This window comes from Microcebus murinus, chromosome 9 (genome assembly GCF_040939455.1).
Source record: "Microcebus murinus isolate Inina chromosome 9, M.murinus_Inina_mat1.0, whole genome shotgun sequence".
NCBI lineage: Eukaryota > Metazoa > Chordata > Mammalia > Primates > Cheirogaleidae > Microcebus > Microcebus murinus.
Window position 1 is genome coordinate 89,949,244 of NC_134112.1, and position 15,043 is coordinate 89,964,286.

The window sequence follows — 15,043 nt, forward strand, 5'->3', positions numbered from 1 at the left end:
CATCAGGCTCATGTCTGGCCCTGGAATTTTCTGGAACATTCAGAGTCTCTTGGCCCTAAGTGAAGGTCTCTTAACCTTCACTTAGTTATGAAGGTTAAAAATTCTCTCCCTCTGTCTGGATGTAGATCCAGGGGCACATGCTGGAGCGGAGTCCTTCTCTGAGGGCTGCTCGTCGGAGCAGAAGTCTACGGCTGCGACCGTTTTGTTTCTCGGCGGCGCGGGGGCCAGTCTGCCGCTGCCTTCCTGGGAAGCTAACATAAATGTTTATTGACAGCACAGTCATCGGGAAAATAAAGTTGCTGATTCATTGCCTTACCCCGAAACCCTTTGTTTTGCCCTCCTCTTCCTTCCTCTTTATAAGGAGACACTCTGAGAAAGAGCACATTTGGGGGACCCGCTTGGTGTGATGTTTTCGTGGTGGCCTATTCCTTCGTCTACCTGCAGATCACCCTTGCCGTGACAGCGGTGGGCTCAGCCTCCCTCCTTCAGCTGGACGAGCCCCGCTCTGGGGCTTCAGAGGAACAATGGAAGCCTTGGGGTCTCTGAAATTGGAAACCAGTGTCCCCATGGTGACAGTGGCCCTGTCCCTGATGCTCTTGGCCCTCCTGAAATGGTGAGTGCAGCCAGGCCTGGGACTGTGACACTGTCGGCAGTGGCAGCCCTGGATGGAGCCTTGCTGGTGCCAGGGTGGGGTATGTGGGCGTGTGTTTTTCTTCTTTTCCAATCTAGAGGGAGTTGAGTATTAACACAGCTTCGGAATTAAAAGCAAACAGCCAGGTTAATCTTTTGCTAAAATGCATGAGATTGAAGTGTCAGGAAAGGCTGGTGATTCAGTGACTGAGAACGCTACACATAATTAAGTTTGAAAGAGATGGAAAAAGAAACAAATTGGAAAGGCATTAGGTTTGGGTAGAAGTATTTCCTCATACCCCGTCATATCTTCTCACCTCGTTTTTCTAAAATCCTCTCCCTTTGTTGGATTTACAGCGAACTCAGCCTCTTGGTTCGTATTACATTAAAAACCACATGAGACGTAGGCGCTGCTTGGCAAACGTGGGCTACTTTGCCAGAAGTCCTTGACACGGATTTCTGTGGGTTTAAGGACAAAGTGGGAGACCTGATTTCCTAATTTTCTAATATTTGACAAAGGGGAACGGATTCTGATGAATGGAGTGCTTGCAGCTCCCATAAAGTTTGAGACCCTAAAAGAGCCTCAGATTTGAACTCCGAGTCGCTCCACTGTGGTTTAGTTAATTCAACAGCAGATTTTCCTAAGCCTGACTCTGTGGCGTCTATAGACCGGAGGCCTCACACTATGTTACGTCTGTGCGCATTCACCCTGCGGGTCAGAGTTATTAGAGTTGCCCACTCAATCAAAAGCACCTGGGTTTAGATGGCTCTGGTTTTTGAGGGCAAAGTGGGAAAAAATAATGCAGAACTAGAGTTGGAACGGGAATTTTAATTTATGTTTTCAGTGGTAATAAAGCCTCCTCTAGATTAATAACTGGGAAAGCACTTTGAAAAGCATCAAGCATTATGCAAATGTGAGGTATTATTCTTTTGGAATTTGCATAGCTGAAAGTGGAATTCACGTTTGATGTTCTATGATGATGAAATTACTCCTTGGAAATTGGCTCTGAAGCCCAGCCTCAGTCCCAGTACTGTTTTGCTTTTAACTGGTTTAATTATGTTTTGGACTTTTCTCAGTGTAGCTTACCTTGCCTTGAAACCAGGCACGTGCACAACCAGGAGCAAATGGTAGCCCCCTGCCCCCTAGCCCCAACAATCCATCTCAACGTGTTTCTCTGCTCAGTGAAGCCCAAAGCACAGTGTCAGACATGTAGATAGTGCTTAATAGATGTTGGCTGCTATAATTAACTACCATCCATGTAACCTAAAAGAAGAAGAAAATAAGTTTTTAGTGGTTAAGGTTTATTTTTAATTTCTTACTAATATGCATATTAATATTAATGTCATCAGTAGCTATGCTCTGCGGTTCTCAAAGTATATGCTTTCGTAGACTTTTGTTGCTGTCTTTATTGTGTCTTTGTCGTGTCTGAACCCCCAGCACAGTGCCTGACACAGCGTGGGCTCAATTACTGTTTGATGAACGAATGGGCAGCAACGTGGCGCCATTCAGCAAGGTGTTTGCCATCTATTCTGGGGACTTATTAATAACCTGGTTCAAAGATTAAGGCAGAGGCGTGGAGCAGAGCGGGTAAATAGGAAGTGAGAGCTGACTTCCACTTGCTATTGCAAAACTATGTATTGCCCCGTTGACGTGTGCCTGGCTGGGCGGGCGGCCCTGGTGCAAGGCCAGGGAGCAGGAGGTGGGGATCGGGAGCCCAGGCAGGGCAGAGGTTCTGGGGGTGAGCTCAGTGACTGCAGGGGGTGATGTGGGAGGGGAAGAGGCAGCGGGAGAGGGTGGCCGTGGCCGTGGCTCTGGTGCTTGTGGGTCCTCGGGTTCAAGACCCTCCTCTTCCAGGCGAGGTTCCAGGCAGCCTCGGGATCGAGGCGAGGCCTCCCTCCCGCTCCACTGTCCTGAGAGGACACATGCGGGGGAGAGAGGGCTGCCTTTCCTCCGGTGACAGGACACGCAGCAAGGAGAGCCAGAGGTGTGGAGATGCTCGGGGCCCTCTGGCCCCTGAGGAAACGTGTGGCGAGTGGGTGGTCTAAACACTGGGGCACATCCGTCCTTCAAGACTCACACCTGCTGTTGGGCCAGGAGCGCTGGCAGTGGGGAGCCTAACTCTGAGGAGGCGCAATCGTGGGGGACATCAAAGTTGCTTCTTGTCCCCTTGACCAGCCTGTGCGTGCTGCAGGAGCAAGGGCAAGGTTGCCTATGTTGTGACATTCCGGAAAATTCTGTCCATGGCACGGATGCTCTACTAGCCTTTGGTTGAAGGGGGTCGAGTTAAGAAGTCCTCACCCGCCAGCCCTGCACCGAGGCCTCTCCGTCTGGCTCCTACTCCTTCAGGGGCCCCACTGCCCCTCTGTCCCCACTTCCTGCGCTGGGTCGTACTGAACCGTCCGCAGTGCTGCGGATGGTCACCCTGCTGCCTGCATGTGGCCGCCGCCTCCCCCAGCGCCCAGCGCAGGGGCAAGTGTCTGTCTCTGTCTCTGTCTCTGCGGGCGCTGACAGGCCCTTCGCAGTGACGCTTTTCCTGCAGAACTCTCGCCCCGTCTTTTTTCTCCCAATGCCTGGCACACAGTTGGCATCTAATAAATGCTGGCTAATTCCATCCTCCAGTCTCTGCCTGGTGTTTTCTTCCTCTGGTCCTTCTCTCGGCCTTCCCAGTCCCACACAAACCGTAGTTCTCTCGCCCACATGCCTCGCCCCTTCCCGGAAAGCCTGTCGTGCTTTCGGGCTGTGCCAACTTGCCACCACTTTCTGAATTGTTGCAGAGGTCCCCCGCCCCCCCACCCCGGTTTCATGTCCCCTGGTAGAGCAGAGACCACGGCACCTACCTAATAAACACTTCTTAATTATTAAATGTATGCATGAATGTGGAAAGAAGATCAAAAAGTTAATTTCATTTAAAAAGAGACTCTTTTAAACTAGGAGTATATTTTGATAGTTTTCCCGAAACTGCACTTGACACCATTTTCCAAGGATGACGATCAGGTTGACGGGTCTGTGGCGGAGCAGCGTGCACCGGGCTTCAGGGGCAGGGCTGTCCCCCGGGGCGGGAGACGGAGCCAGGCGTGGACTGTGCTGGCTAGAAGTACATGGAGCACGTGCCAAGGCGATTAACACGCAAGATAAAACATCTTAAAAACTCATTTTCCTATATGAAATGGTTTGAAATTCTTACTTCTGGAAGAGATCTGACGTACACGAAATAAGTTGTACCAGCGGAATGTTGCTTGAGGCGACCTTAAGTACTCGCGTATTTAATCTTTCAAGCGACACCTGAGAACCGGCAGAGCTGACTGCGGGGAGGAGACAGTTTCCTCCTTCTTTAAGAAAGAGTGTAAGGAAATAGCCCAAACACTAATAGTGGGTTTCTTTCTGACGTGGGGTTACGGGTGATTTTTGTTTTTTCTTCAATTTTTAGTCTTTCTGCATTTTCATATGTCTTTAGTGATTGTGAATACTTAGCCAAAAAAAGAGACATTTTACTAAAAAGAATGGGAAATTGCTCCTTTCTAGCAGTGAAGAGGAAAGCAGTTTGGGGCTCAGGCATGGAGGTCTCAGGACCGTAGTGGAGGCGGATGCGGGGGGCGTGGAGTGACAGGGCGCCCCTTGGCTGCGGACGGGCGTGGTGAGGACGGGGCTGGGGGGGGAGCAGGTGCACGTGTGGACGCGGCGGAGGCTGCACCGTCTTGGGCAGGAGGAAGCGCTTTTCCTGTCGAGCTGCATTTAAGGCTCGGCACCAAGACCCAGGGGTCTGAATCGATTCCACGTTGGAAACAGGAATTCGGAGTTAGCAGTGTGCTAAGTCTCCTTTCAACAGCGGTTTCAATGAAAATGTGATTGGTGATTATTGAGACTTAAGACTATCACGGATTGTTGAGATTTGAGTCCACCAGCATACCTAGAAGTTTCGTTCTCAGGGAGCTTGCTTTAAAGGTGGGGAAGAACTGGATTCTAGTTGTAGACCCACATCTACTCCCAGACCATATCTATTTATCTATTGTTTTTGTTTTTTGTTTTCTTGAGATGAGGTCTTGCTGTGTTGCCCAGGCTGGTCTCGAACATCTGGGCTCAAGTGATCCTCTTGCTCCCGCCTCCCAAGCAGCTGGAACTACAGGCGCATACCACTGTGCCTGGCTCCAGACCATATTTATTTATTTATTTTTTATTTTTTTATTTTTATTTTTTGAGATAGAGTCTCGCTTTGTTGCCCAGGCTAGAGTGAGTGCCGTGGCATCAGCCTAGCTCACAGCAACCTCAGACTCCTGGGCTCAAGCAATCCTACTGCCTCAGCCTCCCGAGTAGCTGGGACTACAGGCATGCGCCACCATGCCCGGCTAGTTTTTTCTATATATATATTAATTGGTCAATTAATTTCTATTTATAGTAGAGACGGGGTCTCACTCTTGCTCAGGCTGGTTTTGAACTCCTGACCTCGAGCAATCTGCCCGCCTCGGCCTCCCAGAGTGACCAGACCATATTTAAAAGGAAGCGTTGGGATGGAATATGGGGGCCAAGATGGGAGACTTCGAGCTTGTCAGAGCGAGAAGCCATTTAGTCAGGCTCGGGAAAAGGCCTCCAGGCTCCATGATGAGGGTATTGCAGAAAGAAGATCAATGTGCCCACCATTTCCCAAGTATGTTCCTAAAAGTGTTTGGGAAATTAAGTGTAAGTGGGGCCCCTCTTGGAGATTTATAGCATATTAGGAGCCTAGAAGGGTTCTTCGGTAAAGAAACCTGTTTCACTTTCTTTTCCCCAGTGTCTCTCAAGCGCATTTGACACAGTCCCACTGTGCATGGCTGTAGAGGGAAGGGCAACCAAGACCCGCTGGAAGAGTCCCCTGGAGAGGGTGGTCGGGCAGGGCACAGCCTGGTGGACGTGGAGGGGTTGCTAAGCAGAGAAACAAAACGTCCCAATCACCCCTTGGCAACTCCGAGGTTGCAGGGCTTGATGTCTGGCTTACTGCAGGGCAGAGGAGGTATGGGGTCTAGAGGACAAAAGTAGGGCCAATGTGTAGGGCTGGCTCCAGTTCAACATCGGAGAAAATGAATAACCACAGCTGTCCGGCCAGGTGGCAGGGATGCTGCCTTGGGCGGTTATGAGTGTCCCTCACTATCCATCAGTGATGTTACAAAAGCACTTGCCGTGTGGCGTGGGCAGTTGGCAGTTGGCACTTGAGTGCCTTTGAGGTCTGGACTTGACGATGTCTATGTTTGCTGATGCTCCCACAGGGGCAGGTCTGTGCTGACCGACTGGGTCTCGCTCTGTCACCCAGGCTGGAGTGCAGTGGTGTCATCATAGCTCACAGCAACCTCAAACTCCTGGACTCAAGTGGATCCTCCTGCCTCAGCCTCCTGGGTAGCTGTGACTATAGGCATATGCCCAACTAATTGGGGGTATTTACCAACTATTGGGCGCCCAACTAATTACCCCCAACTAATCTTTGTTAGTTTTTGCAGAGATGGGTCTCACTATTGCCCATGCTACTCCTGGCCTCAAATGATCCTCCCACATGGGAGTAGAGGTGTGAACCACCATACCCAGACTTTTTTTTTTTAAAGACAAGGTCTCACTCTGTCACCCAGGCTGGATGGCTGCAGTGGCCCAATCGTGCCACTCCTCCTTTTGCTGGGCCACCCAACCGTCCTTGGTGGCAGCTCCTAGGGACGAGAGGGTGTCTGAGGAGCCTGGAAATACTCGCAGGAAGAAGCTTCTAGGGGCCTCGTTGTAGCTTCGCGCATGACTAGTTTCTCCCCTTCCAGCCCCAGCTCTGTGGCCTTTCTGGGCCGCCAGCTGGTCAGACTTGACTTTGGGAAGCAAGACCTGGGCTGGGTCTTGAAATGCAGGGCAGAATTGATCTGGCGGAGGAGAGGAGGGAGAAAATTTCTGAAACATCAAAGGCAACACTGAGAGTTTGCAACATTTGGTGGAACAAAACATGAAAAGTGTGGATAATGGACACAGTTTAGAAATACATTTTAGAGGCCGTGGATCATTTCCAGTGCCCCCGAGCATCCAGAGGAGGATGCACGCTATTTCCCTTTCTTTGATTTTTGTATTTTTGTCTAGGATATGATGGGTACTTCGATTTAATAACTCAGTGATGAGCTTGGAGATAAAAATTGAGGCTGCTTATGAAAACTAGGTCTGCGCTTCCTCGAGGACCATTTCCACGGAATATTATTTTTTTTGTTTTCTCTCTTTTAAATAGTTATACACAATCTCCCTATCCTTCTCCTCACTTTATTGATTTTCCAGAACGAGAGTACGAGGTGTGACTGTAAAGTAACGTGACTGATTATTTCAGCATACACACCAGAACTTATACAGCCAAATGAATTTTATGACCTTCAAAGGCATTTTCCTGATAGGCTGCACCCTTATTGCAGATACGCTGCTATCAGAAAACACATTCTTAGCACTTTTCTGCGGGAATGGCGCCCAGTGCCTAGATGCAGCCTTTCGTGAGCCCCCTCAAGGCAACAAATCTTTGTGGAGGATAGATTAATTTTTTAAAAAACAGCCCCAATTTTGCCAAATAGGTGATTAAACTGGGTAATATTATTTGCAATCCGAAACAAAATGTGATTATAAAACAATAAGACTTGCAGTTGTTGTGATTCCCTCAGGAGGTGTATGAGCCAGTTCTGGAAGCCTGGGCATTGTGTGCAAGGGCCATGCTCTTTGGGCATAGCAGTTGGTTTTGGTTTTTGTTTTATTAAAGAAAACAATAGCAATCATCTTAATACTTATCGTCATATCTTCTCTTATCTAGTAAGGAATTCAGGCTTCTAGTAGCTTCTATTTTTTTGGGCAGAATGAAAGAAGATTCTCCTCTATTGTCTAAACAAAGCAAACCATCAGATTTATGTTTGTGCAGGATGGAGCTGCTTGCATGCACGCTCGGCGCCACTTTTCCTGGGAGGAAGTGGCTCTCTCAGAAATAAAGCTACTGAATAAGCCCTACCCCTGCCCCTAAATGCCGTAATAACAACAAACCTAGTAGGCTGTCATTTGCCATTGAAGGTAAGTGCCCCATCTTTAGGAACCCCAGTAGCCTAATAGGGACTTGTTTCTGTTTGCAGGAATAATGTGCATCTGGACATGGGGACAGGACTTTGGGGAGAAAGGGACAGGGGGCATATGATAACAGTGTTGTTGCTTGGTGTTTCAATTATTAAGAGCCACTTTCTTCATGGTTTTCCAGACACAGGTGATGCAGCACAGCTTCCCGGTGGGTGGGGTAGGGAGGCAGCGTCAACCGATCGGGGACTTTGCCTGGAGCCCTGGGCTTTCTCCGTTGTCCTCAGCCCCAGCCCTCAGCGCAGAATCTGGGGCTGGGCCCCACTGTGGGGCTGTCCCAAACCTCCCACTTGTCCTTGAAAAGGTATATTTCTTAGGTTTTGCCTCAGCAGACAGTTAGTTGTTCGGCACAGTCCCAGTAAGAGGGCAGCCTTTTTTTCTCCCATGAAAGTATCTAGAAAAATGGTGTCAGAGATGGTCTGAAAACCAGGCCTTATAGATAGTGGCTTCCCCCAAAGCCCTGTTTCTATGCACTGCACACAGTTTCTGTGCACTGCACAGAAGAGCTGGGAAGAGCCAGTGCCGCGCACCAAAACCAGCAACTGCCTCCAATTCTGATAGGAAAGGTGCCCTGATCCTCCCACGCGCCCCCCTCCTGCCTGCACACGACATGAATGTTCCCTCCACGCCATGCAGCACAGTCCCTGCTGCCTGAATGTCCTCTCTGTTTAACTAAATCCTACCCATCCTGCAAAATCCTGCCCAAATGTCACTGTTCCGTGAAGGTCCCCTCAACCTGGCCAGCCTTCCATGAGCTCTGCCTCCCTGGGGCTCTCTTCCTGTCTCTGTGGTTATCTTGGCACTTACTACAGTATTTTGCTGCTTATGCATGTGTCTTGTTTTCCTGACCTGACTATGAGCTCCTGAGGGCAGGGCCTGAATCCTAAGCCAGTGAGTGCCTTATACATAGTAGCTGCTCAATAAATGTTAATGGTCATGAGTGTGCCTTTGGTAATTGAGATAGCAGCAATGTTTCTAAATGATCACTGTCATGATGTGTGTGTGTGTGTTTGCACGCAGGAGAGGGTAGTATGAGTCTCCTTCCGACTTGCTCACTAGTGGTACCGTTTTCTTGGGACCTGGCAGAATGTCTTGCACGTGGCTTATTGCAAGAGTAAATAAATTACTTCTTAGTTCATGCACCCATCAAATGTGGAAGATTTTCTAGGCTATGTTCTGGTTCCTGCTCATTGATGTGCTGTGGATAACAATCCCATGAATTCAGACGGATCAAGTAATTGTCACACTTTAGAAATTGGAAGCAAGACTGCAGAAGAAGGGGATGGGATGGAATGTAGGACCCAGCCCTTTAGAAGATGTGGAGTATTGGGGATGCACAGAGCACTTGGGGGATGAGGGGGTGTCCTGACACCAGTGTGGGGGAGTAGGAAGTGTCTAACCCCCGCAGAGTGGCATCAGAGAACAGACACTTCCTCCTGCACTGTTCTATCGAGCACAAATCCCCACAGTTTAAAGCAATGGTATCTAAACCCTTCCCCAGCACCTACTGTTTGTGTTATTTTCCCCAGAGGCCCCATGTTCTCTTGTCCCAACAACAATGTATATTTAAGTGATGATTGATTGATTTTCCTGTTTTAATTATTCAAAGACAGGCTGATTGGGAAGCTCTGCCAATGAGAGAGGCTGATCAATGAGATAAGCATTAGTGTATCAAGTTATAATTCTACTCCAAAGCAAAGAAACTTGACATTTTAGTTAACCTGCACCACCACCTTATTGTCAATAAACACACAATTTACATTAGGCTCTTCAAAACATTGAAAATATCTCATGGACTCTCTCCCTACCTGCACAAATCAATAGGCACCTGGGGACCTCCGGTACAAAGCATTGAGAAGGGAGTGTAGTCGGTTATACATGTAGGGGTTTTTAACTCTCTCTGTTCACAAAGAGCAACCAAAATTGGCAGCAGCATCTCGTGACTCAGGGGCTGCCGAGGAGGTCATTGGGAAGTTCTCAGGAGAGAACTTACAGTTAGGGGCAGACACGCTATTCCCCTGGGTGACCTTGGGCGGGTCACATACAGCTTGCTTTCCACCTAGCCATGCGGGCCAGCTCTCTGGGAATCTCTTTTCTCGCCTCACGCCCTGACAGTCGACCAATCTCTGACAGTCTGGCGGGGCTTGTCTCTCAGGTGTTCCCTGAATTGTCCCTCCCTCTCTCTCTCTGCGCTGCTCCTGCTGCAGTTGAGGACTTCCAAGCACCTGGGCTGCAAGTAGCCTCCCCACTGGTCTCGCTGCCTCCTGTCTCGTGCTCTTCAAATTCGTCCTGCAACTGCAGCCGGAGTGACCCACCAGATGCTCGCTGCTCCAATGGACAAACCCCCTCCCTGCTGCTCCCCCCGGAAGGAGTCTTCCTGCCCTGGCTCCCGAGGTGCTCCCCGACCTGGTCCCGTCCCCTCTGCGGGTTCAGCTCCCCTGGCCTGCCAGGCTCTCCACCACCCGTTTCCTGCCCCCATTCAGGTGAGAACTTCTCTAGGAGACTTTTCTGTGTGCCCTGGGACCTTGCCCCATTGCACCTGGCATCTTCTATCCCTCTTGCCACTTACCTGGCTCCCTAAGAGCAGCCCTGGCTCTGACTCAGCCTGAATCCTAGCCTTGTGCCTGGGGCACTCAGTACACTTCCATCGGGTGATGGGCACTCCATTAGTTGTCGAACCAAATTGAATTAAAAGAGATTGTCTATAGGATTCTGTGTGGCGTGCGCTTGGCATGTATAGACACCCAGGACACGACAGTTGTTCTTTGCTGCTAAGAGCATTATCACGGAGAATTTCCATCCCTTCCTGGCTGCAACCAGCTTCCACCTCCACTTATTAAGTGACAAAATTTCATTGAATTGAACTCGGGATCTTAATTAAAGATGTTGTCTCTATACTTCAGGCTAGACTGGGCTGCGGGTTGAAGTTCATCTCTGCGCTATTTATGAGGGAAAGGATTGCTGCACAAAAAATTAGAGTGCAAAGGTGACAGCTCAACCCATTTAGGGAAATAAGCCACTGTCCAGCACGTCAGGCAGCTCACCGTTTCATCAGCGCTGCCCTTAGAGACCCACTAGGAACACTCCGCTCCTGGCCACCTTGCCGTGCTTTCGGTAATGGCCCAGAGCTTGTGCTGTGGAATCAGATCTGGATTCAAACTCTGGCTGGCCTTGTGACCTTATGCAACCTATGTCAGGTGTCCATGTCTCAGTTTCCCGGCGGGTAAAAGAGGGGTGACAATAGCACCTGCCTCGCAGCGTGGCGGGAGGGTGACTGAGAAGGGACAGGGCGCAGGCACCGTCCGTGCTCAACAGATGTCAGCTCTCAGTGCCGTCCGACACCTGCAGGCCTAGACGCAACAGTGACCGTGCAGGTGCTGGGCAGAGGAAGCTCGGTGTTTTTTATTTCCTTATTAAACATCATGCGATTGCTCCCAAGACCCCCTGGACTGCTGTGGAGTAAGAATGAGGAGAGACGTTCTTCAAACAAGGGTCTCGTTGGGAATGATCCTGGGCTTGTCCCACTAGGCAGCTTTTGACCCCGAACCGCTCAGATGTGAGGTTTTAAAAATGCCTATTGGATTTAGCCACTAAGGAGCCTTAGGGGATGCCGGAGATGGTCACTGATGGCGTGGTGGGGACAGACAGCAGAATGCAGCAGGTTTAGACGTGACGGGGAAGGAAGGCAGTTGAGAGGACTGTGGGTTTTTCTTTCCCGAGGGTCAGAGGTGTTGCCTGCTCTCTGAGCCTCTCCACTTTTTGGTAAAGTGGGGATGGCCCCCCTTTTCCTGTCTCCTTGAAAGAGAGGGTGAGCGCTTTGTGAACGGTAAACCTTGCACCAGCATACGTTGGTATTAGGCTATTGATGGCAACTGTTTACCTCTTAGTTGTAGGTGTTTAAAAATTAAAGAAAATCTATTTCTTGAAAAGTGCTCTATAAATCAGGCTTTAAACTCAATTTGCTTTCCAGAAATTTTTCAAATTTTCCTATGACAGAATTTACGTTCATTCCCCCCGATTGGAACAGTAAGAGCACGATCCTGTTTTTCACTTGGTCTTCCTTTAGTTGCTTGACACTTGCCTTGCCCTTGGGCTTGAGAACTTGAAGTGTAAATGATGCATAGCGACTCAGTAAATAAATCCTGCTAAGCTTTGCTCTACTCCCTCTCACAGACCAGATATTCTGTTTCTTGCTCACTCTAGTCCAAGCCCTTACCCTCGTCATCTTTAGTGAGCTCACTGGAAACGTTTCTTTGCAGTTTCGATTCTCTCCCATTATAAAACAAGCAAGACAGTCAACCAACCAGCCAACCAACGAACCAATTAAGTCACCAACCTCCTCTCCTTTGACTTTGCATTCTGCCCCAGCCACCACTCCCCCATCCTTCCCTTCCCAGCCAAGTGGCTTGAAAGAGAACCCCACTTTCTCATCTCCCATTTGCCCTCAGCCCTGCGATGGGCTTCTGCCCCGTTCTCCACTGACACAACTCTCCCCAAGGCTCCCAGCAAGCCCCTAGTTCCTAAACCGAACGAACGGTTTCCAATTCCTCTCTTACTTGGTGCTTTGCAATATCTGACTCTGTTAATGTTTTGTATATGTCATGGCCCTCAGTTGTGTAGGTGTGGAAAAAAGATTAAGTGTCATTGATTACAATCCAATGGCCCCATTTTACAGATGCAGATATAAAGGTCTGGAGAAGTCAAATGAATTGGCCTGTATTAGTCAGATCTTGCTGCAATAAGGCTGTGTAACAAACCACCCCGGATTCATTGACAAACAACGATGTATATTTTTCTCATGGTGGTCTGCAGGTTCAGGCTGAGGGCGGAGTTCAGATCTGCTCCACATGTTTGTAATGGGGCCCAGGCTGAAGGGGAAGTTGGGGGAAGCTCTACTCCTGACAGATCACGGGAATATAAGAAATGCAAGAAGAAACAGCAATGTCTCTTGAGGGCTGTGCCTGCAAATGGCTTAAGGCCACTTCTGCCCACGATCCATTGGCTAAGTAAGCCCCATGCCCAAGCCTAATGCTAACGGGGTGGGGAAGAAGACTCCATGCACTGCAGTGGGAGGCACTGCAAAGTCACGTGGCAAAGGGCACTGATGTAGAATTTTGGTACAGGTCTGGCATGAAGAATCAGGAGCAATGATTCAATCTACCACACACTTGAAGATCACACATCTGGATTCTGATCTTTGGCAAAGCACAAGGGGGCCATGAGCAACAGGATAAAATAAAACCATAACAAAAAATAAAAACAAACAAATGAACAAAGAATGTAAAGCTGATGGACATTTGGATTTTTTTCCCCAAGAGACAGGGTCTTTCTCTGTTGCCCCAGCTGGAGTTCAGTGGCATGATCCTGGCTCACTGCGGCCTTGGACTCCTGGGCTCAAGCGATCCTGCCACAGCCTCTCAAGCAGCTGACATCACAGGCACAAGCTACCACCCTCGGCTAGCATTTGGATTTTTATTATAAATGAAAACACTGATGGAGAATTCGCCAGCCAAGGCACTGACATGGCAGGTCACAGCGGGACATGGCAGGTCACAGCGGGGCTTGGCTGTGGAGTGCTGACCCAGCACCGAGAGTGCTGAAGCAGAGTCCGGAGCTTAGTGTAGAGGCTCAGGTTGGACCTGGACTGAGCCTGGGCACAAATCTAGGCAAACAGGGGTTAGGGCCTGGCTGATGATGCAGCCAGAGCACAGTTTAGGAAGAGCAAATAATTGATTCAGGGGATGGGATGGAGAAGGGTCGTAAGATTTCAACTCCAGCCTGGAAAAGCAGGACTTGGGAAGGCATGTCTGACGTCCAGAACACCAAAGGAAACCTGACTGCAGAAAGCACCAAGTGTTCTCTGTGCCCTGAAATACAGCAACCAGGGGACACCCCTGCAGATTGTGAGCTGTATTGCTCGGGACAAATTCATTGTTCTGCACTGGGCAGTAAATTTACAGATGTTGTTATCCAAGAAAGGGCTATGCTGAAAACATAAATAGCTCCAGAATGGTTTTAAATATTCTCATGGGTGCTAGAGCCCTTCTGGGTTAGTAAGTGAAAAAATGTTTATCTCTTGCCCTTCCGGAAGCCACTCCTTGGGCTGGCCAGTGGCTGTCAGAAGCAGGGGTGTGGCCCAGCACCACGGGGCCTATTGCACGTGGTGAATTTAACTTGGGCTTTCAGAGATGAAAGGAACTCTTGTCTCACGTCCGCGCCTCTCCTTGTCGTTCTCGCTCACGCTCCTCTAGGAAGTTGCTGAGGACGCTGAGCAGGGAGGTGCTCCTGCAATCTGCTGTCAGCCGCGGAGCTTCACTTCCTTTTCTTCCCGTAAAAAGGATGTGCCGACTGAAAGGACTAAAACATAGATTCGTACAATAACAATAAACAGCAAAAACAAAACAGAAAAAGCACAACATTCAGAGTGAGCCAGGGGAAAAAATGTTTTTTTGAATTAGTATCTTCTTTTATTAGGGTCGGTTTCTTTCCGTCTCACGTGCTCTGTGTCCCTGGGGTGGTGAGGGGGACCCCTTTCCACTGACACACGCATGCAGATTGTTTCCTTTGGGTCTTTCTCAGGGGCGGCTGCCGGGTCTCAGGGTCTTCGCGCTGGGTTGCGTGGTGTCCTCCCCAAATCCGTGCCCACCGGAACCTCGGAATGGGACCTTATGTGGAAGCAGGGTCTTTGCAGATGTAATCAAGTGAAGATGAGGGTGGGCCAGATGGATTAGGTGGTTGCTAATCCGAGGACTGGTGTCCTTACGCAAAGAGGGAAGGTCGGACACAGAGATGCAGGGAGGGAAGACGGCATGACGGTGCAGTCAGACGGGAGAGCACCGAGTGACAATGGAGGCAGAGCCCAGCGATGCGTCTGCAAGCCAGCAACGGCCCGAGGCTGGCATGAGCGAGGAGGGGTCCTCCCTTAGCATCCTCAGCGTCCTCAGAGGGAGCATGTCCCTGCCGGCACCTTTATTTCAGACTTCTGCCCCCTAGAATTGGGAGAGAATGAGTTTCTGTTGTGGGCGTTTGTTAGAGGAGCCCTAGGAGGCGAGTCCAGTTTCTTTGCCCTCTTTGTTCTTGCTGGGTCAGGACAGAGGAGGCTGAGGCCCCTGTGGCCAGTCTGTATGTCTCAGTTTCCCCATCTGTATAATGGATAGAACAAGGATGCTGGTGGACATCGCAGGGCATGGTGTTTATCGTATGCTTTGCAATTCTGTTTTATGGGTCAGCAAAATGCCTGACCCTCAGCAAGTGCTTAGGAAATGTTAGCTACTATTAACCATAACATTTTCTGAAGTCTTTAAATACAATTTTTATCCATTC

General features: G+C 49.5%; 1 protein-coding gene across 1 annotated transcript in view; it reads left to right on the forward strand.

Moving 5' to 3' along the window:
- Nucleotides 1-330: 330 nt before the first annotated feature.
- TBXAS1 (thromboxane A synthase 1) overlaps nucleotides 331-15,043 on the forward strand; it is a 160,628-nt gene continuing 145,915 nt past the window's right edge. Inside the window, exon 1 of the mRNA XM_012767996.3 lies at nucleotides 331-613. Within this exon, the coding sequence (XP_012623450.2) occupies nucleotides 525-613 (89 nt within the window). The 5' untranslated portion in view covers nucleotides 331-524. The remainder of the gene's footprint in view (nucleotides 614-15,043) is intronic.